The sequence below is a fragment of the Garra rufa genome, chromosome 25 (genome assembly GCF_049309525.1).
Source record: "Garra rufa chromosome 25, GarRuf1.0, whole genome shotgun sequence".
In the NCBI taxonomy this organism is placed as follows: Eukaryota; Metazoa; Chordata; class Actinopteri; order Cypriniformes; family Cyprinidae; genus Garra; species Garra rufa.
Window position 1 is genome coordinate 38,990,903 of NC_133385.1, and position 27,532 is coordinate 39,018,434.

Here is a 27,532-nt window from a genome sequence, read left to right on the forward strand (position 1 = left end):
ATAGTAGAGGACCTAGGACAGATCCTTGTGGCACTCCATACTTTACTGGTGTTAGCTGCGATGACTCCCCGTTTAAATAAACAAAGTGGTAGCGATCGGACAGGTATGATCTGAACCATCTTAAAGCCTGCCCTTGAATAGCTTTGCAATCGATCTACGAGTATGTCATGATCTATAGTGTCGAACGCAGCACTAATATCAAGTAAAACTGGCAATGAGACGCAGCCTTGATCTGAGGCAAGTAGCAAGTCGTTTGTGATTTTTACAAGTGCAGTTTCTGTGCTATGATGGGGCCTGAAACCTGACTGAAATTCTACAAAGATATTATTATTTTGCAAGAAGGAGCACAATTGAGCAGACACAACTTTTTCTAGAATTTTAGACATAAACGGAAGATTAGAAATGGGTCTGTAATTTGCCAGTTCACCAGGGTCTAGCTGTGGTTTCTTAATTAGAGGTTTAATAACCGCTAGTTTGAATGGTTTTGGGACATGACCTAAAGATAACGATGAGTTAACAATATTAAGAAGCGGTACTTCTGCTACAGGTAACAACTCTTTTAGTAGTTTAGTGGGTACAGGGTCTAATAGGCATGTTGTTGGTTTAGATGTGGTGATAAGTTTATTTAATTCTTCCTGTTCTAAAGTTGTAAAGCACTGAAGTTTTTCTTCCGGTGTAATGACTAATACTGAAGTATCAGTTGCTGTTGTATCTATATTAGTTATTGTATTTCTAATGTTGTCTATTTTATCAGTAAAGAAATTCATAAAGTCGTTACTATTAAACTGTGCAGGAATATTCAGGTCAGGAGGTGTTTGGTTATTTGTTAATCTAGCTGTAGCGCTTACTCTATGAAATACCCGGACCAGCGTTTCAGAAGAAAATAGATTCGCTGCTGAGAAAGATGCCACAACAACAGTGATCAGATCTGACTCGGAAGATTTTGATTTAACAAGCGAATTGTATTTGCACAGACCACACTTGGTAAGTTGTTCAACATTTAGAACAGTGACAATGAAAAACAATATGTTTACAAATTTTCAGGCACTTAATTTTCTTTTTGTCTTTGTTTTAGGTTTTAAAAACCTATCTTTGGTTTCTTTTTCCCAGCAAGGTAAGTTATTAACTCACTATTTGTTCCTTTAAATGAACCAACAAAAACCAAACAGCATAAAATCAAAAAATAAATAAAATTACAATTTCAGTTGTAACTCAACAATTTGACAATTTGAATTTTCAATAAAACAAAGTTTTCCTATTTCAACCTTAAATTGTCCAGTCTCTCAGAAAACCAGATTTTGAATTGTCCATAGAGTTTATCCGTCACGAGGAAAGAATGTCTTCATCCAAGAAGAAAGAAAAAACAGAAGAAAAGTCATTCGATTTCCTACCCTTCGCAGAGTTCACTAAGTGGTCTTTTTTCACAGACTATCCAAGAACGGAATCCAGGGGGCTCGCCAGTCCAAACCCTCCTAAGCACCAACAGAAGGTCGGGACAGATCCAAGATACAGACTTCGACAGAGGATCGACTCATGGAAGGACAAAACCACAACAAAAAACCTGACCTTGAACAAACAAGGTCATAAAACAATAATGAATATCTTCATTGTAACAACAGTCAATAACATTGTATCAAAATAAACTCATGAAAATAAACTAATCGTTGTACATATACACATTTTAAACACAACTTGAATATATGTAAATGAATCCTTCAAATAAAGAATATTTTCTTTATATGTAACATGTCTGTGACTGTTTTTCTACTTTCCAAATACAGCTTTACACAGTTTCACATACATAAATCATACTCACAGATTTAATTCCTCCTATTTCCCTTCTTAAACAATAATAACAATTTGATTTGTAACTAGTAATAAGTCAGTTGACTTACCAAGGAGATCGTTAAATACAGAAATTTCCAGAAGGCACCTCGTCTCCTTTAAATCCGTTTCTTTCTCCTTTTTAATCAAAAATACATGCTGTAAACACTTAAGCATTTCTCTGATGCTTATAAAGTACATAAATATCAGCATATCTTTTGATATTCATGAAATAGAATGTGTTTCACTCGATTACATTACTAATTTGCTTTTATGAGTATTACAAAATAAAGTTTGTCACTTTACTTACAATATCCTTTATCAAAGTTCCTCTAGGAGATCGTTTCTCTTTCTCAATTTCTCATGAAGCAAAATGAAAATATTCTCTTCAGGAATCAAATGCAAAAATAAAGCAAAAACCGTTCTCCACATAAATCGATGCAATTGTTTAGCGAGCTGCTGCTAACTCTGCGTGCATTCCATGTGCGAAACCCCGGATATCAATTTCTCTGCCGTGCCGCATTCAGCGCTCTCATTGGTCCTTCTTAAATCAAAGACGGCTGACTATTGGCCACATATACAACCAATTAATAGTATGTGTTTACATAAAATTAAGATTTTCTTTTAGAAATAAACTTATTTTAAATATGTTTTAATACTTTATGTATTATTAGATTTCCACTTAAAATTTATAAATTAGTTTTCTTCCTCTGTTACTCTCTGGTAACCTTGGTTACACTTCCCCCTCCTAAATCACAGCACGTCCCTGTGCGTGGGAGTCACACAGGTGAATCTACACTGGGTCCAGTATTGTTATATGCAATATGATCATGTTCATCTACTGATTCTGATAGTGCAGAGCTCAAGCCTTGCAACAAAGACTGAATGACTGAAATCAATGGATTTCCCAACCGTGCATACTGCAGCTTGTCTGGTGGTCTACTCTGTCTTTTTGAGCGTCTTGGTTCCATATCCCCTGCCTCATCTGCCACCGTTGGAATGTCTGGAAAATGTCTGACAGAGGGTGATGGAGGATGGGTGTTCTCTACATGTGCATCAGGTCCAACTTCATTCACCACTTCAAAGGACTCATCTGGTACCTCGCTTGAGTCATTACATTCTTGCTCTGAGATTACTTGTACTAATTCATCTTCTCTATTCTTTTCAGGCTCAACTCCAGAGGCATCCGGTTCTCCATGACACATCTCAGGTGAGTTTCTCTCTACCCCAATACTGGTTAAGTTTCTTTCAGCAGGTGCAGATTCCCTTAACCGATCCAGGACAACAGATGGCGGACTCTCGGACACAACTTCAGGTAAGTTCCTTGTAACCAATGAACTCTCTGAATGGTGAGTAGGTCTCCCTTCCAGAATAACTTTAGTAGTGAACTCTAATGACTCTCCAGGTACATCAAAGTGAACAGATTCACTGTCTGATTCAGACTGAGAATGCACAGTCTCTTCTTCAGCAGCATTTTCAATTCTGGACTGAGCTCGGGTTCTTGGCCTACGATGTTCTTTCTGCTGGGCAGAATCTGAAAACTCAGTGTTGGGTAAAAACCCACAGGGCAAAAGCAAATCACGATGCAAAGTACGCATCGGACCTTCCTTTCCTTCCGGGCAAACCGTGTAGACTGGGATACCACTGTTTTTCTTTAACACAACATAGACGTTAGGTTCCCATCTGTCCGCTATTTTGTGTTTTCCTCTTAGCCGGACATTCCTTACTAGGACTCGATCACCTACATCCAGAACAGAGGCAACTACATTCCTATCAAACCTCCTCTTATTTCTTCCAGCCACCTTCAAAGCGTTGCGACTGGCAAGGCGGTAGCTCTCCTCTAGCCGGTCCTTGAGAGATTTTACATACTGCGAGTGAGAATGAGAGGAGTCACTGACTGGAAGTCCAAACGCGAGATCCACGGGTAACCGAGGCTGTCGGCCAAACATCATTTCGTAAGGTGAGTACCCCGTCGCATCATTTTTTGTGCAATTGTAAGCATGCACAAGCGGTTTAACAAATTCCTTCCAGTGGGCTTTCTTGTCATTCTCCAGGGTTCCCAGCATTTGCAGCAAGGTCCTGTTAAACCTCTCTACTGGGTTCCCTCTCGGATGATAGGGCGTCGTTCTCACCTTACGGATACCCGCGACTTTGCACAGTTCTTGAATGGTCCGTGATTCGAAATCTGGGCCCTGATCACTATGCAATTTTTCTGGGAAGCCGTAGTGTAGTAAGAAATGGTCCCAGAGACATCTGGCCACTGTTCGAGCCTTCTGGTCCTTGGTAGGTACTGCAATAGCATATCTTGTAAAATGATCTGTAATGACCAATATATCCTTCGTATTGCTATTGTCTGGCTCTACTGTTAAGTAGTCCATACAGACCAGCTCCAGAGGTCTGCTGGTCTTTATGTTCACTAATGGAGCTGCTTTCTGTGGTGGAGATTTTCTCCGAATGCAACGTTCACAGGTTTTTACTTTTCTCTCCACAGCATCAGCCATTTTAGGCCAATAGAACCTGGAACGGAGGAGGTCAAGAGTTCGCTCCAGACCTAAATGACCCATGTCGTCATGTAAACTGGTAAGTACCATCTCTCGAAGATCCTCGGGTAACACAAGTTGGCTCAACTCTCTACCTTGATCCATTCTTTTCCGATATAATACTCCATTCTTCACTTCAAGTTTATTCCACTGTCTCATCCACATAGACATTGTAGGTGACAGGTTCTTCCTACTAAGAGGTTTTTCACCAGACTCTAGGTACTCCAGGACTTCCTTCAACTCGGGATCTGCTCGTTGCCGGTTTACTAAATCTTCCTCAGAGAGGTAAGGGACCACAGGTAGGCCATGTTCAAATTCTTCTCGGAATTCTTGAGGTAATGCATCCGCATTCATCGTCAAGGATTCTGCTAATGTCATCCAAACAGGACAATGTCCATCCTGTGACTGGCTAACCTGATGTTTCTCACACACAGCCTTTACTGCTTCTGGCAGGATCACAGGCGAATGTTTGTCAACTTCAGCTAGATGGTTCAGAGTGAATTGCTTTATTCTCTCCTGTTCTTTTTGGGACTCTAGATCATTCATCAGCTGACCGTTTGGGCGCCTGGACAACCCATCAGCATCCTGGTTTTGGGCTCCTGCTCTATATTGGATCTTGAAATTGTACGTTGATAACCCAGACAGCCATCTATAACTGGTTGAGTCCAATTTGGCAGAAGTTAGGATATAAGTTAAGGGATTACTGTCAGTTACAACAGTAAATTCAGTCCCGTACAAATAGTCGCTGAACTTCGTGGTAATAGCCCACTTGAGGGCCAAAAACTCAAGCTTATGAGCCGGGTATCGGGCTTCACTCTTATTTAATCCACGACTAGCATAAGCAAGAACCCTCAACTGCCCGTCCTGTTCCTGATACAATGCGGCGCCTAAGCCGACAGTGCTGGCGTCCGTATGTAATATATAGGGCAATCTAGAGTCAGCGTATCCCAAAACCGGAGCAGTTGTTAATTTCTCCACAATTGTTTCAAACGCCTCCTGACAAGAAACATCCCATCTGTCTCCCAGCTTCCCTTTTGGATCGTAGTATTGTCGGTTTGTGTCCTTACTCTTTCTTCCCTTCCGAAGTGGGGGATATCCTGCCGTGAGGTTGTTGAGAGGCTTAACTATTTTCGAGAAGTCCTGAACAAACCTCCTGTAATATCCGGCAAATCCCAAGAATGATTTCAGCTCTTTAAGAGTCTGTGGCCTTGGCCAGGTTTTAATGGCCTCAATTTTGTCTGGGTCCGTTTCCACGCCATACTCAGAAACAATATGCCCCAAATATCGCACTGATGTCTGAAAAAATTTACATTTTTCAGGCGAAAGTTTCAAGCCATATTCTTTTAGACGTGTGAGGACCTGCACTAGTCGGTGTTCGTGCTCTTCAAGGGTTTCTGAAAAAACTATAAGGTCGTCTATGAAAACTAGCACCTTTTTTCGGTTCAGATCGCCCATACAGCGCTCCATGAGCCTTTGAAAGGAACTGGGAGCATTTGTAATCCCTTGTGGCATTCTATTAAACTCCCAGAATCCTTGGGGGCATACAAAAGCTGTCTTGTGTTTATCCGTTTCCTCCATCTCGATCTGGTAGTATCCCGACTTCAGATCTAAGACGGAGAACCATTTCGAACCAGTTAAAACAGAAAACACCTCCTCCAGATTGGGAAGCGCATAGGCGTCCTTTATAGTTTGTGAATTAAGTTTCCTGAAGTCGATGCACAGGCGCACTGAATTATTCTTCTTCCTCACTACCACTATAGGGGACGCAAATGGGGACTCAGATTCACGAATAATTCCAGCAGCCAACAGATCTTGTAAGTGTTTGCGAACAGCATCGACGTCCTGTGGGTGAATAGGCCTTGGGCGATGTTTAAAGGGAGTTTCATCACTAAGTCTGATGCGATGCTTTACTTTATCCGTGTGCCCATAGTCCATGTCATGTAAAGCAAACACCTCAGACATTGTGTTCAACACAGCTGATATTCGGCTCTTCCACTCTGCTGGTAATGGGGAATTTCCAAAATCAAACTTTATCTGCAAGCTGTCAGAGTTTGTTTGAGTCTGAGAAACATCATGTCCTGGCTTTGTCTCAATTGCACACTGAATAGCATGCATTTCAGCAATCACAGCTTTTGGTGGGACAGCTATGTCATGCTGCGTGTCATTCCTCACCAATACAGGTAAACTAAAGGAGCGCTTAGCAGGCAAAGTGTAAAGACCACTGGCTACCAATAATCCGCCTGGCATAGACGACATTACTGGCTGTTCTAAAGTTGTGAAGTTTTCTGTAGGACAACTACTTAAATGAACAACTCCATCAAGAACAGCTACACTTCCTGCTGAGACAACTTTAGAAGCAGTTCCTGCCAACATTACACATCCCAGGACTTCAGTGTTCATCTGTTTGTGTCTCACATCCAGAATTTTTAGGACCGCTCGATACCCATTAAAAGCTGGACTGAGGTTCTCTGGGTTTTCTTGAGCATGGTTAGCATAAAGAGCATCGAGGGAGTTGGTTCCCACAAGAACTTGGGGAACGTGTATCAAATCAGGGACCACTAGGGCTAAAGTGTGAACTTCCGCTTTTACTCCTAAGAATTCCTTGGGGAATGTCAGAGTGAGTTCTACATAGCCCAAGTAGGGAACTGACTGCCCATTTGCTCCTTCTACTTCCAGTAAAGACTCCAACGACTTCAGAGGGTGACTTGAGAGATGATCTTGATAAAAGGAAAGTGGAATGGTGGTTACCTGGGAACCTGTATCTAGCAAACAATTCACAGGAGTTCCTTCAACAAACAGCTGGGCAGTACATTTCAGGCCAACCAATCCTCTTGGTAATTTTTCCTGCTTCACTGTATCACAACATTTGTTAAACACTCTTTCAGGCTTGTTAGGGCATGTGGGTCTTGCTTCAGTTTCTGTAAGCCCTGCTACAGAGACTGTTTGTAGTTTAACCGTGGGGACGCACCTCGGTTTTTCAGGTCCCACTGAGCTTGTTTCTCTCTCAGCTGATATCGTTTGGTTTCTACTTTGGAAGGATTTGGTTCATTTTCGCAATTAACAGAAATATGACCGTCCTCTCCACATCGAAAGCAGTAGCCTGGACGAGGTCGAGCTAAAGTCAATCCACCACTTCCGACTGATTTACTTTCTTCATGTCTAGTTTGCTTGGGCTGTGACATTGCAGAAGGACTCCTGAACTCAGATGTTCTCCCTGACGGATGTTTCTGTGATTCTGAGACAGTTAATTGGGCTTTTAACTCTGCAACAAGTCTTGTAAGTTCAACAATTTCCTCAACCTCTGAGTTTCTGTTTGGAACCTGCTGAGAAACTGCAGCTTCCACAGCTTGAATCTGAGCTCGCAGTTCAGTCAGTTCTTTTTTTAGTGAAGTCACCTCCATAGCTTTGGAACAAGTGGGCTGGCACTTCTGGTGAGTCAGTGGTTGCATAGAGGCAAGTTGGGCATGAATTTCTGAGATTTGCTTTCTCATGGAATCTGTTTCAGTGACTGCTCCAACGATTGCATCAGGTGAGTGAGCGGACAACTGATGAGTGGCAGCTCGTGGCTTGGAAGAAGCTAGACCTTGTTTAGCCACCCCAAAATAACTTCTCATCCGATCCTCTTTTGAAGCTTGTCTGTCTTCTTCTGTTCTGACAGACACTACTAGTTCCGCAAATGATGGTGGGTTAATCTTTCTTCTTTCTAGCTGAAGATTGGCAATTAAGCCATTATCCCAGCACCCACGGCAGAACTGCTTTAACAAACAGCGATCACGCTCACTCTCTGCAATACCACCCCTCCTTACTGCTGCACTCAACATCACTTGTAATCGATGCAGGTAGCTGGAAGGCTTTTCTCCCTGATTCTGCAGCATCGTCATGAACTTCGCCAGCAACTCTTCTCCATCCTCCACTGATCCATACACTGATTCTAGCAACTCTAAATACACAGAGGGTGATGACTGTGGGCTAACATGTTTGATTACGTCAGCAGCAGGTGGAAGTAAGCTGTCTAGGATTCTTCTTGTACGAGACAAGTCCGAAACAGATGGATCATCCAGAAGGAATCTCACATTTGCTCTCCATGTTTCAAAGTCTGGCTCATTTGGTGGACGTGGAATTTTCCCTGAGAAAGATCTTAGACGCAAAGTGGTATGCTGGGCTGTCACATCACTTGTTCTCACGACATGCTCAACCACAACTCTCTGCACACCTGGAGGATCTATCATATCCATGGTCAGAACTGGACGTGACACCCCCGTAGCTGTAGGATGGTTAATTCCACTACTATCAGATACAGAATTAATCTCATTCTCCTTGGACAGGTTTTGGGGTTTTTTCAGGTTATCACCCAACGATGGAGAAACGTCAGGTGAAAGAACTGCATCTCTACTTTCTCCCATTCTATGTGACGTGGCAGGTGACCCACGGTCATGTACCGAACTGGCAGTGCTGAGTCCCCGAGTTTGGGAGTCTGCTGCAAGAAATCCTTGTCTCTCGCTCAAGCTAGGCAGCTGTTCAGTGGTAGGGCTAACTGACCTCATCTTTACTAACTCCTCTTGAAGCACTTCTTGAAAAGATTTGCCAGTAGCTTTAGCAATGGCTTCCAGCTCTGCCAAATAACTCTTAGTAGCATCATCTTTAGCTACAGGTGAGTATACACTACTCAGGGCACGCACAGTGAATATGACATCAGCATCTGAAGTGCTAACAATACTTAAGGGCAACAGAGGCTTCAGATTTTCCATTGCAGAACTATGCGCAAACTCTATTATAGCCTGCCTATGAAATTCAGATGTTGGATCATCTATAAGTAGAGTACGACTAATACTGCCATACCGCACAAGCCATGCTTCTAGGTTTTGGTCAGATTCACTCAATGTTATGCCACCAACTATGACAGCATTGGAAACATTCACGTTTTCGTTTTTAACTATATCCATAATGTTAACACTTGGATAACTTGTTTCACAATAAGAGTTGTCTTTGATTTGTCGTATCAAGAAATCACTGTTGTTGTCAGGCAAACAATCTCCTGGACTGGCTCGCCAACTTTTTGTAGCGCTTACTCTATGAAATACCCGGACCAGCGTTTCAGAAGAAAATAGATTCGCTGCTGAGAAAGATGCCACAACAACAGTGATCAGATCTGACTCGGAAGATTTTGATTTAACAAGCGAATTGTATTTGCACAGACCACACTTGGTAAGTTGTTCAACATTTAGAACAGTGACAATGAAAAACAATATGTTTACAAATTTTCAGGCACTTAATTTTCTTTTTGTCTTTGTTTTAGGTTTTAAAAACCTATCTTTGGTTTCTTTTTCCCAGCAAGGTAAGTTATTAACTCACTATTTGTTCCTTTAAATGAACCAACAAAAACCAAACAGCATAAAATCAAAAAATAAATAAAATTACAATTTCAGTTGTAACTCAACAATTTGACAATTTGAATTTTCAATAAAACAAAGTTTTCCTATTTCAACCTTAAATTGTCCAGTCTCTCAGAAAACCAGATTTTGAATTGTCCATAGAGTTTATCCGTCACGAGGAAAGAATGTCTTCATCCAAGAAGAAAGAAAAAACAGAAGAAAAGTCATTCGATTTCCTACCCTTCGCAGAGTTCACTAAGTGGTCTTTTTTCACAGACTATCCAAGAACGGAATCCAGGGGGCTCGCCAGTCCAAACCCTCCTAAGCACCAACAGAAGGTCGGGACAGATCCAAGATACAGACTTCGACAGAGGATCGACTCATGGAAGGACAAAACCACAACAAAAAACCTGACCTTGAACAAACAAGGTCATAAAACAATAATGAATATCTTCATTGTAACAACAGTCAATAACATTGTATCAAAATAAACTCATGAAAATAAACTAATCGTTGTACATATACACATTTTAAACACAACTTGAATATATGTAAATGAATCCTTCAAATAAAGAATATTTTCTTTATATGTAACATGTCTGTGACTGTTTTTCTACTTTCCAAATACAGCTTTACACAGTTTCACATACATAAATCATACTCACAGATTTAATTCCTCCTATTTCCCTTCTTAAACAATAATAACAATTTGATTTGTAACTAGTAATAAGTCAGTTGACTTACCAAGGAGATCGTTAAATACAGAAATTTCCAGAAGGCACCTCGTCTCCTTTAAATCCGTTTCTTTCTCCTTTTTAATCAAAAATACATGCTGTAAACACTTAAGCATTTCTCTGATGCTTATAAAGTACATAAATATCAGCATATCTTTTGATATTCATGAAATAGAATGTGTTTCACTCGATTACATTACTAATTTGCTTTTATGAGTATTACAAAATAAAGTTTGTCACTTTACTTACAATATCCTTTATCAAAGTTCCTCTAGGAGATCGTTTCTCTTTCTCAATTTCTCATGAAGCAAAATGAAAATATTCTCTTCAGGAATCAAATGCAAAAATAAAGCAAAAACCGTTCTCCACATAAATCGATGCAATTGTTTAGCGAGCTGCTGCTAACTCTGCGTGCATTCCATGTGCGAAACCCCGGATATCAATTTCTCTGCCGTGCCGCATTCAGCGCTCTCATTGGTCCTTCTTAAATCAAAGACGGCTGACTATTGGCCACATATACAACCAATTAATAGTATGTGTTTACATAAAATTAAGATTTTCTTTTAGAAATAAACTTATTTTAAATATGTTTTAATACTTTATGTATTATTAGATTTCCACTTAAAATTTATAAATTAGTTTTCTTCCTCTGTTACTCTCTGGTAACCTTGGTTACATAGCCACTGTGCTAAATAAAAACCTTGGATTGTTTTGGTTTTTTTCTATGAGTTGGTGGATGTACTCGGCTCTAGCAACTTTTAAAGCCCGTCTATAGCTGGACATACTGTTTTTCCATGCAATTCTAAAAACTTCTAAGTTAGTTTTTCTCCAGTAACATCATCGCTTTGAGGTACGATATCTATATTAGTTAGATCAAGTCTGTGCGATATAATTAGATCTAGTGTATGATTAAAACGATGAGTGGGCCCAGTGACATTTTGTTTGACTCCAAAAGAGTTTATCAGGTCAGTAAATGCAAGTCCTAACGCATCATTTGTATTATCAACATGAATGTTAAAATCTCCAACAATTAATGCTTTATCAAAATTAACCAATAGGTCTGAAAGGAAATCTGCAAATTCATTTAGGAAATTTGTATACGGCCCTGGAGTTCTATACACAGTAGCCAGAGCAAGAGATAGGAGAGGTTTATTTTGCATATCTGACAGAGTGACATTAAGTAGGAGTACTTCAAATGAATTAAACCTGTACCCTGTTTTCTGGGTAACATTGAAAATATCACTATAAATTGTTGCTACACCACCGCCACGGCCGATCTGACGGGGTTCATGCTTATAACAGTAGTTTGGTGGAGTAGACTCATTCAGACCAATATAATCGTTTGGTTTTAGCCAAGTTTCAGTCAAGCAGAGTACATCAAAACTATTATCTGTGATTATTTCATTTACAATAAGTGCTTTGGGTGCGAGTGATCTAATGTTTAGGAGCCCAAGCTTTAAAAATAGTTTTTGTTCATTTATTGTGCATTTTTCTGGTTTAATCAAGATTAGATTTTTTCTAGATCCTGCATTAAATTTTTGTTTTGACCTCACTATTCGAGGAACAGACACAGTCTTTATAGATTGGACAGCACCAATACTATCGTTTAAATGTGCATAACAAAAGCCATCATCACAACTATTTGAAGATATGCTTACTAGTCAAATGGAGCGCAGCGTCCTGGAGATGTTGTCCGACAGGAGTTCTGCTCCGACTCTGCTGGGGTGCAGGCCATCAGCGCGGTAAAGCCTAGGACGCTCCCAAAAAAGATTCCAATTATTAACAAAGAGCAGTTTCTGTTCTTTACACCATGACAACAACCATTCATTTAGAGCAAAAAGTCTACTGAACCTTTCGTGTTCACGTCGATACGTGGGAAGCGGTCCTGACACGATGATTCTCGTCGCGGGCGATGTACTGCGTACTGTCTCGATCAGGCTCCTGAAATCCCTCTTAAAGACCTCCGTCTGCCGCAGCCTGACATCCTTCACCCCCGCGTGCAGGATGATTTCACCGACGCTCACATCATCCTTCAAGATGGCAGGTATCTCTGAAGAGACATCGAGAACGCGAGCACCAGGGAAACAGTGAGTGTGCACTTTACCGTTAGCAAAGTTAGCACGAACGTACCGGACAATGGAGTCTCCGATGATCACAGCGTCGCGTTCCGTCTCGCGGAGGGGAGCGAAGCAGTTCCGGGTGGAGATCTCGAAGACCGGAGGCGGCGGAGGGGGGAGGTCCTCACCCGGGGTCTGGCTCGCGTCTTACGCTGCTGCTGCACCCAGGGTCCGTGGTGTCCCGGCGGAGTGAGTGACATCTGGGAGGATCGCGTCCTGGGTGCACCGGACCTGTGCAGAAAATCATATGGAGTAGAGGTAATGGGAGTGTTTTTCTGTCCCGCAGCTCGATCTGCCTGGTCAACAACCCCTGGATCTGCTTTTCCACGGCCTCCAGCTCCACTGAACGTGTCTTCACCTGCACTCAAAGGTAGACACAAATTCGCCATTAAAGCAATTCATACACATATAGACCTCATCGGGCTGAACAACTTTCGTGCTCAAAGTCTGTGCTTCGCCCAATAGGAAGTCAGCTATTCAGGGATGTCTAAAAAGTGCATGCAATGGAATTTGATATACTCCTCCTAGGCCTTTCCACCGATGGCCACCAAACTCGGGGTCAGCATGATCTCAAGACATTGGGGACGCTAAATTGCCAGGGGAATTTTGATATTTCGAACGGTTTGGCCGTGGCGGGGCGACAAAGTTATGGCGAGAATTGAGAAACTGGATGTGTCTAATAACTTTAACACACTTTGTCTGATTTTGACCAAACTTCAGCAGTTTGTTCATTGTATGATGCTGATCACAGAGATGTGACTATTATGAGTCAAAGTTATAGCACGTTTTCTAAATGCTTTTAAATCAGCCTCTTAATTTTACTCAATTTGCTTCAAACTTCATCCCAATAATGTCGAAACACGGCCGATGAGAATCTGTGAAGGGCTTTATCGATAACTTTTATCATGTTGCCATGGCAACATGTCAAATTTTAACTTTAACTTTTTGTGTTTTTGAGCCACTCTAAATACTTAGAATTTCATGAAACTCAACACACACATCTGTATTAATGATATTTAGACACTGATAACAGCCCATAAATAGGCGTGGAGGAGGCACTCTATAGCGCCACCTTTTGACAAAAGTTGGGGGTTTAGTTTTGTCTACAGTCACCAAACTCAGTACACATATTGTTCTCATCAATCCGGACAACTTTCTAATTAACACTCATTAGCTATAATAAACAGGAAGTTGGCTATTTTTATTTGAATGTGGATTTTTGGAAAAATCAGGCTGTAAATAAAATCATAATACTCGTAAAAGAATGACATTGTTCACACCAAACTTTGTCAACATGATAAGAATATACTCAAAATGCTAAATTGTGAGCGGATTTGGGATATCTTGAAGAGTGTTGATGTGGTGATCTATTAAGGTCACAGTAAAAAAAAGTTACATTATTTGTCATATATCTTTAAAGTGCCTAATACCAACTCTTCAAAACTTTGTATATTTGAAGAACAAATCATTCTTAGGAAATACACTTGGTATCAAAATTTTATCATTGTCAGAGGACCCAAAAACATTAAAAGTATCCAGATGTGAGAGAGAGATAGATGAAGACTGTAATACGAGGGATGAACACCAGAGTTCCTCGTATGTTAAGGAATATTTTTACCTCTAATCCTATTCTGCTTATTCTAAATGTACAACAATAAAACGAATGCATGTAATCAGTTGAAGTTGTAAAAGTTGTATAAATACTAAAAAAAACATTATATATATATATATATATATATATATATATATTTTTTTTTTTTTTTTTTTTTTTTTTAAGAAGAATCGTGAAATGTTTTGTCTCTCACTGATTTGGTAACACTTTATATGAAGCCCCTATTATAAGGGTATTTCTAAGGCATTATAATGAACGCATAATGCATTATAAAAAAAATAAAAAAAATAAAAACTTATAATATGTTATATCATCCAATGAATATTCATAACAACAATTATCATACATTATAATACTTAAATATTAGTGGTTATAACTTTTAATATTATGATTATTTATAACACACAATAGACACCATATTAAATCGACTTCATTTGTAATGGACTATATCATATTACATTTATTTTTTACATTATATTCGTTTTAATTTGATGGTCCCCTTAGTCTATTGACTATAAGCAACTAACTCTCACCAACTAACACTCCTTACAGTGTAGACTTAGGTTAATGTTAGGCTAAGTAGAAGGTTCATGTACTTGCAAAGTTACTTATAATCAGTTTCTCTTTTTTCATATATATATATATATATATATATATATATATATATATATATATATATATATATATATGTATAGCCTGCCACCATAGATCCCCCCACATAACAAATCCCAATTTAACCCCTGCCAGGTTGTAATATGCAAATGTCATATAAGAGGGAAAAATGAATACCTTGTCTGCACCAAAGACTTTTTTTTCATTTACTCATTTAATTCACTTACCTCTTGTTTGCTGTTCTTGTTGCCCAAGTCTGCATGCAAATACTCATTGAATCCCGAAGAAGGGGGTGGTCAATTGAGTGCTTCTTATAGAGGCCTTTATCATTTCCACTCTGACTGAAGAGGTCCACCTGGGTCCCTCAGTGCTGAAATCAAATAAAGCAAGTGTTAGAAAAGTGTAAAAGTGTTAGAAAAGTGTTAGTGTAAGAAAATATGAGTATTGATGAGTTGTAATGTGCCTTAACGAGTCATGCAGTGTTTCCTGAGTGTATTACTGTATACTTTGCATAATAAAATTAATATAACTCTCAATTATGACTTATTAAGGCAATGTCCACAGACAGCCTGTGAAGGTCACGTCAAATAAGTTACAGGTGGGCAGAGCTGGACAGTAACAGAGTACATTGACAGGAATGAAATAAGTTACAGTTGGTCAATTGTCCACACACAGCTTGCGGAGCTGACAACTGCAACTTATTTGACAGGGCCTAGAAAGGCTTTTTGTGGACATACCTTTTATGAAGTAAATATGAATATTAATGAGATGTAATGTATATAAACTTGTCAGACGGTGTGTCCTGAGTGAAGTACTGCACTAAAAAAAAATTAAATCTGTTTGTTGTTTGATTAAAATAAATAGAGTATATTGAAACAAATAAAATGAATCAATTTAAGGGACATACACAGTTATTTCAAACCTCCCAAAACCAAAAAGTCAGAAACTGTTACCGGCTATAACCAGGCTCTGGAAGACTGGGCTGAACCAGCGGAGGCTCTGGAAGGCTGGGCGGAACCAGCGGAGGCTCTGGAAGACTGGGCTGAACCAGCAGAGGCTCTGGAAGACTGGGCTGAACCAGCGGAGGCTCTGGAAGGCTGGGCGGAACCAGCAAAGGCTCTGGAAGGCTGGGCTGAACCAGCAGAGGCTCTGGAAGGCTGGGCGGAACCAGCGGAGGCTCTGGAAGGCTGGGCGGAACCAGCAGAGGCTCTGGAAGGCTGAGTGGAACCAGCAAAGGCTCTGGAAGGTTGGGCTGAACCAGCGGAGGCTCTGGAAGGTTGGGCTGAACCAGCGGAGGCTCTGGAAGGCTGGGCGGAACCAGCGGAGGCTCTGGAAGGTTGGGCGGAACCAGCGGAGGCTCTGGAAGGCTGGGCGAGACCAGCGGAGGCTCTGGAAGGCTGGGCTGAACCAGCGGAGGCTCTGGAAGGCTGGGCTGAACCAGCGGAGGCTCTGGAAGGCTGGGCGGAACCAGCGGAGGCTCTGGAAGGCTGGGCTGAACCAGCGGAGGCTCTGGAAGGCTGGGCTGAACCAGCGGAGGCTCTGGAAGGCTGGGCGGAACCAGCGGAGGCTCTGGAAGGTTGGGCTGAACCAGCGGAGGCTCTGGAAGGCTGGGTGGAACCAGCAGAGGCTCTGGAAGGCTGGGCGGAACCAGCGGAGGCTCTGGAAGGTTGGGCTGAACCAGCGGAGGCTCTGGAAGGCTGGGCGGAACCAGCGGAGGCTCTGGAAGGCTGGGCGGAACCAGCGGAGGCTCTGGAAGGTTGGGCGGAACCAGCGGAGGCTCTGGAAGGCTGGGCGGAACCATGGATCGAATTCGATTTTCAGCGCGATTTGGCGTGGCTTGTCAGTGATTTACGGCGGGGTGTTTGAATTGCCGCTCCAGCTGAACGCACGTGATGGAGATTTACTACTAATCAAAGTACCGGCTTCATTGTCTAGACGCGCCTCACAACATCGTTCGATTAATCGTTGCAGCCCTACACACAACAAAAGAGCAAGATCCATATAATATTGTAAAGTCCAGCCCGGTTCAATCATGGGCATGAGGGAAGCCAATGGCTCTAAGAGTCCTCCACGGAAGAAAATCATCAGGCATTGATCATCCATAGAAGACAGATTTGCCAATTCAATGAAGTCCATCGCATAATCCTCAATAGTCCCCTCACCCTGCTTGAGACGCATGATCTGTACAGTGGGGTTCGTGCTGGAACCGGATGACACCATACTAGCTTCTGGATCCTTGTAGCGGCGAAGTCTTCTGTCACAGGGACGGACTGAGACGTGCGGATCCATTTGCAGCATTTATTTAGAACAGACAAACACAAAGGGGCAGGCAGAAATCGTAGTCAAAACACAGGCAGAAAGGTCGGGGCTGGCAGCGAGAATCAAACACGGGAGGGAGTCCAGGAATCAAAGACGAGAAAACAAACACGGGAAGAAACGCTCAGAAATGCAGCCGGGGCAATACAAGACTTCGCGAAGAAGCTAAGTGTGTGAGTGGCATATAAGCTGTCCGTGTGATGAGCTGCAGGTGTGTGTGTGTGTGTGTGTGTGTGTGTGTGTGTGTGTGAATGAGCTGCAGGTGTGTGTGTGTGTGTGTGTGTGTGTGAATGAGCTGCAGGTGAGAGCAGTGATCAGTGCAGTGAGAAACAGGGAGCAGGTGAATGCAGTGATTGGTGCAGTGGCTTGTGGGGAATTAAGTCCATGATGTGTAATGCAAGAGTTTATGATGACAGGACGACCAATACGTGACAATTATCTTATTTAAACATTTTATGTTTTTCAAATAACTTGTGTCGCTATCTGTGCTGCATTCAGGCAGAAAGTAAGATTTTGCATGCTCTGCGCGCATGCTGCTGAGTGAGCAAGAGATATGTTGAGGATCTGTCTTAATCTTCATTACAAATCTTGTTAGGTTTTATTTTGTATCATTGCATGTTAAAAATAATTCACTATGCTGGATTGCGAATAAGATTAGGCTATGGCATTTTACAACATATATTCAGCATATTTAACAACCTTTATTATTTAATGCATAAGCAATGTATTAAAACAAGTTTATGCTGCGACATCTGCGTAATCTCGATCAACAGCAACTAATGACCAACGAATTGGAGCGGCATCGGCCCGTTAGATCATTTTAAAACGTCAAATATTTTCTCCAATTTGCAGGTTATAACTGCGTTTGTCTCGGATGTAGACTTGTGATGATGTGCTATTATCGATATTCAAGTGTTTGTGATCCAAATAACTCGTCGCTATCGAGGCAGATATAAAACAACAGATTTTGTTTGGATGAATTTCGTATCATTGCATATGAAAATATTTTTTGTTATGCAGATGCAAAACGTGAATCTCATGTAAAGAACTAAGTTTCGCATCTAGCAGGACCACGGTACATAAATAAACATATATAAACAACAATAGAGGTAAGAGCTATTTTTAAACCTGTGTATAACTAACTTACCAAAGTGTTAATGCATAAGCAAGTCATTGAAACATTTTTTGAGCGGATCCGTTTAATCCTGATCAGCAATGCATCGGAGCGGCATTGTTCCGTTAGGTCATTTTAAAATGACAAAAAATAAAGCGGATTTCAAACTCTATAAACTCTATTGTTTAGTTATATATTTTAATTTTTTATTTTTTTAGAAATACTAAAGAAAGACCAGATGCGCTTTCTGCCATCTCTGTCTGTCTCTGGCTGGAACTCAGCGTGTGTCTCACATAGGCTACAAGAGATATGTCTACAGAAAGCTTAAAATGTCTACTTTTAAACGAAACAATTAAAAAAGAAAATTAAATACTCCGCATTTATGTAAAATGAAGGCTTTATTTCTCTCTTAAGCCACATCCAGTACAGGTCTGTGGAGATGCGAGTCATCACTGTGAAATAAAACATTCGCCTAGTTTATTAATAAAAAAAAAGATAAAACATTAAAACGTCTCCTTTTTGTATACATTAATTAGTTAAATAATGGCCTAAACGAATGTTTTTACTATTAGTTACAGTTAGACGTCTCTGTTCAAGGTTTTAAAGCGTTCTATACGCATTTCCAGAGTCGGATAATGGTCACGTCCGTAAGGCGGATTAATCAGCTGAGATATAAAAGGGAAAATGTAAACAAAATTTATATTTTAGGTTTTGTAAATAGCCAGCCCTTGTCAATTCGGCAGATATTGTTACTTCTGCTCTGTGCACTGTAAATCGCAGAAATTTTACAAAATATGTTGTGTCCCAAAAACTCCTGTCTTTCTTTGTCACGTCCGTAACGCATGTGTATTTCTCTCATTTAAAATATAAAACAGGGTTTTAGACTGAAACTTTTCTGATGTCTAGACTCTATTTTTAGGGGTTTCGAAAAATATAAAGAGATGGTTTAATATATTGGTAAAGAATAAAATTTATGAAAATTTATATTTCAGGTTTTGACCTTGAATGTCACCGTCTGTAATGCTGGAATTGCTCAATTTCCAAAAAGCCTTTGATAACACCGAGCTAAAAACAGGTAATGATACTCACCTGTGTATTTTGGCCGTGTCATTCAGAAAGCAGAAGTCCGAAAGCTTGCCCTTCCCCTCCGACATGTAGGCGATGAAATTTTTAATCCGGTAAATTTGACCACCCACATTTTCCCTCAGCTTGCGGGTGGGATCCGGGCCCAACAGGTACCGACTGTATCCCTCCATTAATTCATCTGCACGCAAAAGGCAAAAGAGCAAAGGCACAGTTAGCCCAGTAATAAAAAATAGTAATAACATAGTAGTTACATAGTAATGAGAAGAACAAGAGCAGCGTCAGACTCACTTAGAACCGTCACGTGGTCGGGATACTGAGGGGGGCTTTTTTCCCGCGCGGTGCTGGGCTTGTCTGCGCTGACGGAGGGCTCCTCGCATGGGGTTTCTGTGGGCTGCTCACTGGTGGAGGGCTCACAAGGACCGGAGGCCTGTTCGGGAGGCTGAGCGGCCTCTTCTTCATTATCAAAAGTAGAGAGGAGTTTCCGCACCACCTGACCGACACGGACAGCGCCCGACGGGGTCGACCTCCTCGACAGGGTGCGGAAGCGCCTGGTGACATTTCTTAAACTGTCAGTCAGAATGTCGACCAGTTTGTTCAGGTCTGCCACCTGGGATCTAAGAAACTCTTTTTGTTTCTTACACCCCATGTTTCCGCACTCCTCTTCCTCCTGATCTTCACGGTCAGGTGGCACGTCAGCCTCTTCTGTCTGCTGGCACTCCTCCAGGTCCAGGGTGGACACCATCGGAATCTCTGGGTTGGAGGCCCTCAAGGCGTCCTCCTGCTCCACCACCGATATTTCACTATGCGTTCGTATGTGGCGGTCAAGGCGGTTGGAAGACTTGCCGCATTCAGGAATCGGGCAGTTGCCCGCCCGGGCGTTGATGCGGCCTGACTCCATTGACAGCAGAAGCTTCCTCTCCTCCTTATTGTGCACATTGTGCGTAATTAGGAGGTGCTGGCTGAGACGGCCATACATTCTACAACAGATTGGACAAGTTTCAACGGGCATCTTGTCAATGCGCAAAACAGCACAGGAAAGTATATGTTTGTACTTCGGGGATTGGCGTTGAATGAATGGGCTCTCAGGCTTTAGAAAGCACTTTATTCCACATTTAAAGTTCAATCAGTTTCCTGGTTAAAGTAATTGACTCCACACTTAATCTGAAAATATATTGAGTTTTAAAGCAATTGAGTCCACACTTAATCTGAAAATAGATTGAGTTTTAAGGCAATTAACTACACACAGAATTATTGCAAACTTAAATAATGGGCTAATAATGCATTGTCCACGGAAAACCTGCAGGTCAACCAAATTCCAACATCATAAAGTGACAGCTGTAATTTTTTTGACGGGGCCTCTGCAGGCTTTCCGTGGACAGACCTTTTTCAAGGTAAATAGGATTCAAATATGCAATAAAATAACTGCTTGCATATATTTAAACATTTTATTTTTATCCATAATACACTACCAGCCAAATACATACAATATATGGCTACATTTTAGCTTTTAATCTATAGATTGGTTAGTTTGTTTTGTATGTAGAATATAATCTGTAATATTGAAAAAATAAATGTGTGTGTGTGTGTGTGTGTGTGTGTGTGTGTGTGTGTGTATATATATATATATATATACACACACACACACACACACACACACACACACACACACACACACACAATTTATAATATTATTTATCATATATATCATAATTAAAGACTATTTAACTTATTCTTCATGCATGAAGCATTATATTCTTAACAGATGGATTAGTTTTTGTTTGTCTGCAGAAAATGGCTAATTATCAGCTCATCCTAACTATTGATATTGATGATTTTCAGTTCTGCAATTCGGTTAATGACTGTGATTTTTTAGTAATGGCTTCATTATTTTAATGGGAGAAACCATTTTCAGCACAAGCCAACTAAAGCACAACTATGTAAATATGTTTTTATATGTAAAGTAAATAAGCTTTTATATCAAATTAGAGCTGTGAGGCTTCCATAATTATTGTTTTTTGGTTAAATTACTGCCAACAAATAAATAATATATAAAGTTTATCTAAATCGATTCAAGAGATCATTTCTTAACCATATGCCAAAACCAACACATAGACATGTATTACTCTACACAGACAAAGAAGCATATTATTAAATACTTTTAAAAAAATATAATTGTATGTTTGAATCAGTGTTTAAAAGCACACATATAACTTCAAATTTTTTGGGTTAGTAAATAGACACACTGTAGGCACAGCACCATTCAAGCCTGTGTAGTGAAAGACTTCAACACCCAGAATTCATTGCAGCAAAACAAACATGGCGACCTACGGTTGCTTTCATTTTGAACAAACGGAATATCAGATTGAAACAGATAAAACGATCAAACATATCTTTTTCGGACTGAATTCAACAGCGTGTTCTAAACCTGCTGATGCTGCAAGAAGCGTGCAACACCGTTCAGCAAATAGCTTAGCGTGCTGCTGTGTTGACACACGTGCCCAGATGTGTAGAGGCAATAGGTGTGTTCGAGCTCATGCTGCGCTGCGCAGAGTCGGGGAGGAGCTGAAAACGGAGCCGTCAAGTCGGACAAGTTGGGGATCTCGTTGCTTCCTCAAACATGGCAGATCACGTGGCGTTTGCCTACTTTATTGCAGATGAATTGGAAGCTATATAAATACCTTTTTTGTTGGAAGAAATGCAGCACATGCAAGTGAAGCAGCAACTACAGATTTCAGCATCAATCAGTGTTGACCACATTCTAGGGCTGTCCCCGACTATGAATTTTCATAGTCGAATCAGAATTTTCGAATCTTTCTATAGTCGACCGATAGTCGAATCATCTAGGCCTATGTGTGTGTGTGAATGGGTTGGGAGGGGCACGACACTATAGTCAGCAGGAGGGTAAAACAATTTTTATTTTATTTTACACACTGCACACAGCAACAACTTTTAATAAAGCGACCAAAACTGCCTGCCAACTGACAGACGAACTTATTGGTTTAAATAAAAACACAGAACGCGTCTTTTAGTTCTAAAAACGCGAGGCGCACAGCACTGCCTTTTTTGCTAAGCAACGACCGAAACAGCTGTCCTGTCAGTCAAATCAAAGGATTATAGCGCGAACGCTCTAAAATCTTAGTTTTTTGCTGTTAAGTAAACTGTCATATTAGCAGAAACCCTAAATAATACAGCTCCTGGTTACCCACGATAGACACCAAAGGTTTCTCCTCCATTTCTTGCAGTCTCCGGACTTTTTAAGCGACGGTAAACTTTCGCCATCACAACAGAAGTCCCGCCTCTCCATTCATTCGATTGGACAATGGAAAAGAACGCGAATGACGTTAGGCGTTTTTCCGCTCAGAGTTGATTTTTTTTTTCAACTTCAGGCGCTCAGAGCGCTCCTGCAAAAACGCGAGGCGCGGGGGGCGCATAAACAGAGCGCAGAACGCTCACTGCCAACAGAAAACCATTCAAAAGAGGCGCCTCCAATTGCAAAAACGCGTTCGGTGTGATCGCCGCCGGTGTAATCCCTGCCGTCAAGATGGTCCGCATCTCATCATGGATCAGGGCAAGTGAAAATTAAATCTGTCACAGGGGTGGTTAGATTTATTCACAAACACGTTAAAAATATTTATTGAACGCTTCTTTCTTTTCACTTTTGTTTTTACTGCATTATCATAATCAAAGGCTGTATATAATGTAATATAACCGTACAAAACCAGTAGTTCTGTGTGCAATTAGACATTGAGCACCCCCATAATGCCAAAATGGTATGATGCTCGTTTCACCCGCGAAGATTCGACTGTGAGATCGGTGGTCGAATCAGGCTCCGCATATCGATGCATCGAATCTTCGACTATTCGGGGACAGCCCTACCACATTCCATAAAAAATATTACTTAAATATGTAGCTGAATACTATAAGTGGTCTGTATGAAAAAAGTACAATAATAAACTTATGCACAAATCCAATATAAAGAATTTAAGGGAGTAAAATGTACTGCAATCAAAAGATCGTAAACTATTTACGAAATGGCATGCAAATTGATTTGTTCTGCACGAAACACGCGTGATCATCGTCATGTGGTGAATGTGGCCAATCGTGAGAAGCTGTGACGTCATCACAGCCTGGCGCAGTCCCTTCTGAAATGCTGCGCTGGCTGAGCAAGCCGGCTGTTCTCGAAACGCTCTCGCGTTACTTTGATGCCACACGTGAACGTCACGTGGTGTCGACGCCGGTTCAAGTCGGACAAAATTTCTAACCTGCACTACTTCAAATCAGCCGCCGATCGGTCCGCGCAGCGCTGCATGAAGTCGAACGCACCTAATGTTTTGGTGCTGAGCGACCAATCACAATCGTGTTTCGGGGCTGGAGGCGGAGATGAGCCCGCCCCCTGACGTAAATACACTAAGCACTTGTGGAGATCTGTCACTAGGTGCGTTCGACTTCATGCGGCGCCGCCAGAAATCGGCTGCCGCCTTACAAAACAATGCATTCTGGTAAGATCATTTGTCCGACTTTGATCGGCGCTGCAGCCGCCTTTCGATCACGTGTGCCATCAAAGTACCGTGAGAGCAAAACGAGAGCAGCCGCAGAGGTCAGGCGCTGCAGCTGCTTAAAACCGCCTGCGAAAGCCTTGATGACGACACACTTTATTCTCATTGGTCAGATTATGTGACGACAAGCACGACGTGTGCTGCGTGTTTTTTCTTAAAAAAGTTCCTGTATGTAATCAATCTTTATATCGAATATCTGATATTCAAACAAAACATTAATGATGAAAATGAAGATTAGGCGATATGGTAAACATATATTCTTATTGTTTAAGAGTTCAAATTAAAGTATACTGCTAAGAAAAATGTTTCAGCACACTACGGAAACCTATAAGTGTCCGACCTGACGGCCGTCTCTTTACTCCTCCCCCGACTGCAAGGGGCTGCTCTCGCCAGCCGGCGGCAGGCTAGTGTAGTGCATCTCGAACGCACCTCATGTCTTTTGAATATCTCTTCAAGCGGACATATACATTCTCTTTTGCTGGGACGCGTTCTTCGATTGCTTAATTTGAAAATGGCTGAATCTCAGAAAAGGTAAGGCTTGTTTTTTTGTCCGTAGCTAATTGTGATTGTATTATGTTAAAACTGTTAAAGCTATACATTTGAATGCGCCCTGTGACATCAGTTAGTAAAATAACATAAAAACGAAACAAACTAACAAACACCTTTTCCAAAAAAAAAAAAAAAAGCTTTGTTAAAGTCTGGTAAAAGTATCAAAGTATTTAAAAAAAAATGTAACGTAGTGAAATCAGGGGTAAACCAAGATATTCCATAAAAAAAAGCTTACACCAAAATTATTAATTTATTTTTATGTAATACTTCTTGTAATTCTATTTGTTTTTTAGGTTTAACGCCCAGTATTTGTGTAAAGTTTAATTTGTGTAGCATTTCTTTTGTTTACAGTATTCTTTTTTTCAGAACAGTAGGCTATATAAGCTTGAGTGTTTTTCTTTTTGTTTTTTGTTAAAACCCTGCATGTGGGACATTTTATCCACAGTCCTCTATAATCCCTTTACCGGTTACCACCACTTCAGTCTCTCACAGCATGCAAGACTGTCAGAAGATCCTGACCGCTGCAAAAGCAGACTTCCTCAGGATACGAGGAAACCTGCTGAAGGGCGGCGAGGTGTCCGGGGCGGAGAAGACCCTTTACAGGTATTACTGCGAGGCAGTCTTGGTTTTCCGTCACCTTCAGGGCCCTGGAGCTGTGGAAGTCTTGACTGTAAGTTCATCTATTGTAGCAAGTTGTCCCTCATGATATGCTGTAATTTTTTGACATGAGTACGATTTGGCAATTAAAATATTTCCATGTTTTCTAGGATGCAGACTGGGTGGAGAGGTTGCAGCATGGTGGCAGGGTTGTGTTTGGCATCAGCAGCCGCGCAACAGCTAGAAAGCAGGCTCCCACGTTCGCCCTGTCCTCCACAGAGGAAGCTGTAAGGCCTTACATATCTTATTAGACTGATTCTCTGACTACAGTATGAAGCAATGCATGTGCTGTTTTATTGTAATGCACAAAGATTTTTTGGTTTCAGTACTAGTTTATAACAGTCTGTTCTATTTTCACAGTGGTTTCAGCTGTACTTCAGAGAGATACGGCCAGAAAACATTCGGCCTGATAAAACCTGCAATCGGTTTTTCATGTCACCGGCCGGCGAAGGAGTGTGCAACGTCACAAAGGATCTCAACCGCCTCCATGAAATGTATGTGGCCCCGCAGATCCGCATAGATTTCCAATATCTTACCGGTCACAGTGAATATTCATAAATAATCTTTTATTTCTTAATGCAGGTATAAGCTGCCCGCCATCAGGAGCAATGACATGCGGAAGGCAGTGGAGGCGGCTGCTGCTCAAACACTGCCAGCAGACCAACAGCAGGCAGTGAAAGAGTACCTAACCCTCAGGGTGCCGGCGGCAAAGAATGCAACAGCCACAGTTTGTGTGCTGCTGGACTCCTTGGCGGGGTAGGTCATTTCATCCAGTGGTTCAACATGATTGTGTTTTCCCAATGTTATATAATTTTTTTATTTTTTTAAACTTGTCTTTCCTTCCTTTTGCAGCTTTACATCAGACGATGGCACTCCCGGAACCAGCACCGAGAACAGAGACTTCTCTGCATTTGTCTCGCAATTTCCTGTGTAACTGGACGGCCAGTTTCTTTTCGTGGTCACATTCTTTAGATTGCAGATGGACGAATAGGCTTTTCATGGTCACATTCTTTAGATTGCAGATGGACGAATAGGCTTTTCGTGGTCACTTTCTTTAGATTGCAGATGGACGAATAGGCTTTTCATGGTCACTTTCTTTAGATTGCAGATGGACGAATAGGCTTTTCGTGGTCACTTTCTTTAGATTGCAGATGGACGAATAGGCTTTTCATGGTCACTTTCTTTAGATTGCAGATGGACGAATAGGCTTTTCATGGTCACATTCTTTAGATTGCAGATGGACGAATAGGCTTTTCATGGTCACATTCTTTAGATTGCAGATGGACGAATAGGCTTTTCGTGGTCACATTCTTTAGATTGCAGATGGACGAATAGGCTTTTCATGGTCACATTCTTTAGATTGCAGATGGACGAATAGGCTTTTCGTGGTCACATTCTTTAGATTGCAGATGGACGAATAGGCTTTTCATGGTCACTTTCTTTAGATTGCAGATGGACGAATAGGCTTTTCATGGTCACTTTCTTTAGATTGCAGATGGACGAATAGGCTTTTCATGGTCACATTCTTTAGATTGCAGATGGACGAATAGGCTTTTCATGGTCACATTCTTTAGATTGCAGATGGACGAATAGGCTTTTCGTGGTCACATTCTTTAGATTACAGATGGACGAATAGGCTTTTCATGGTCACTTTCTTTAGATTGCAGATGGACGAATAGGCTTTTCGTGGTCACTTTCTTTAGATTGCAGATGGACGAATAGGCTTTTCGTGGTCACTTTCTTTAGATTGCAGATGGACGAATAGGCTTTTCGTGGTCACTTTCTTTAGATTGCAGATGGACGAATAGGCTTTTCGTGGTCACTTTCTTTAGATTGCAGATGGACGAATAGGCTTTTCGTGGTCACATTCTTTAGATTGCAGATGGACGAATAGGCTTTTCATGGTCACTTTCTTTAGATTGCAGATGGACGAATAGGCTTTTCATGGTCACATTCTTTAGATTGCAGATGGACGAATAGGCTTTTCATGGTCACTTTCTTTAGATTGCAGATGGACGAATAGGCTTTTCATGGTCACATTCTTTAGATTGCAGATGGACGAATAGGCTTTTCATGGTCACATTCTTTAGATTGCAGATGGACGAATAGGCTTTTCATGGTCACATTCTTTAGATTGCAGATGGACGAATAGGCTTTTCGTGGTCACATTCTTTAGATTGCAGATGGACGAATAGGCTTTTCATGGTCACTTTCTTTAGATTGCAGATGGACGAATAGGCTTTTCATGGTCACATTCTTTAGATTGCAGATGGACGAATAGGCTTTTCGTGGTCACATTCTTTAGATTGCAGATGGACGAATAGGCTTTTCATGGTCACTTTCTTTAGATTGCAGATGGACGAATAGGCTTTTCATGGTCACATTCTTTAGATTGCAGATGGACGAATAGGCTTTTCATGGTCACTTTCTTTAGATTGCAGAT

The 27,532-nt window shown here is 41.2% G+C and overlaps 3 protein-coding genes and 2 long non-coding RNA genes across 5 annotated transcripts; 2 read left to right on the forward strand and 3 right to left on the reverse strand.

The window, feature by feature from the left end:
- Positions 1–848: 848 nt before the first annotated feature.
- On the reverse strand, positions 849–8,599 carry LOC141301499 (uncharacterized). Its single transcript, XM_073831696.1, has 4 exons — positions 7,438–8,599; positions 2,135–7,372; positions 1,896–1,962; positions 849–1,566 (listed from the first exon to the last, which is right to left on the reverse strand). Exons 1-2 carry the CDS (start codon positions 8,597–8,599, stop codon positions 2,604–2,606), a joined length of 5,931 nt encoding a protein of 1,976 aa, XP_073687797.1. The 3' UTR covers positions 849–1,566; positions 1,896–1,962; positions 2,135–2,603.
- A 146-nt stretch (positions 8,600–8,745) lies between these two features.
- On the forward strand, positions 8,746–10,330 carry LOC141301890 (uncharacterized). Its single transcript, XR_012342253.1, has 2 exons — positions 8,746–9,569; positions 9,661–10,330. It is a non-coding gene; the product is annotated as an uncharacterized lncRNA (long non-coding RNA).
- Positions 9,477–11,135, reverse strand: LOC141301889 (uncharacterized). Its single transcript, XR_012342252.1, has 3 exons — positions 10,720–11,135; positions 10,481–10,547; positions 9,477–10,151 (listed from the first exon to the last, which is right to left on the reverse strand). It is a non-coding gene; the product is annotated as an uncharacterized lncRNA (long non-coding RNA).
- Positions 11,136–12,502: 1,367 nt separating this feature from the next.
- LOC141301501 (uncharacterized) lies at positions 12,503–20,303 on the reverse strand. The gene is made up of 4 exons (XM_073831697.1): positions 19,616–20,303; positions 19,331–19,505; positions 12,716–12,818; positions 12,503–12,520 (listed from the first exon to the last, which is right to left on the reverse strand). The coding sequence occupies exons 1-4, from the start codon at positions 20,301–20,303 to the stop codon at positions 12,503–12,505; spliced, it is 984 nt and encodes a 327-aa protein (XP_073687798.1).
- A 4,622-nt stretch (positions 20,304–24,925) lies between these two features.
- On the forward strand, positions 24,926–26,068 carry LOC141301502 (uncharacterized). Its single transcript, XM_073831698.1, has 5 exons — positions 24,926–25,102; positions 25,200–25,316; positions 25,450–25,583; positions 25,672–25,845; positions 25,942–26,068. Exons 1-5 carry the CDS (start codon positions 24,926–24,928, stop codon positions 26,021–26,023), a joined length of 684 nt encoding a protein of 227 aa, XP_073687799.1. The 3' UTR covers positions 26,024–26,068.
- Positions 26,069–27,532: the final 1,464 nt, after the last annotated feature.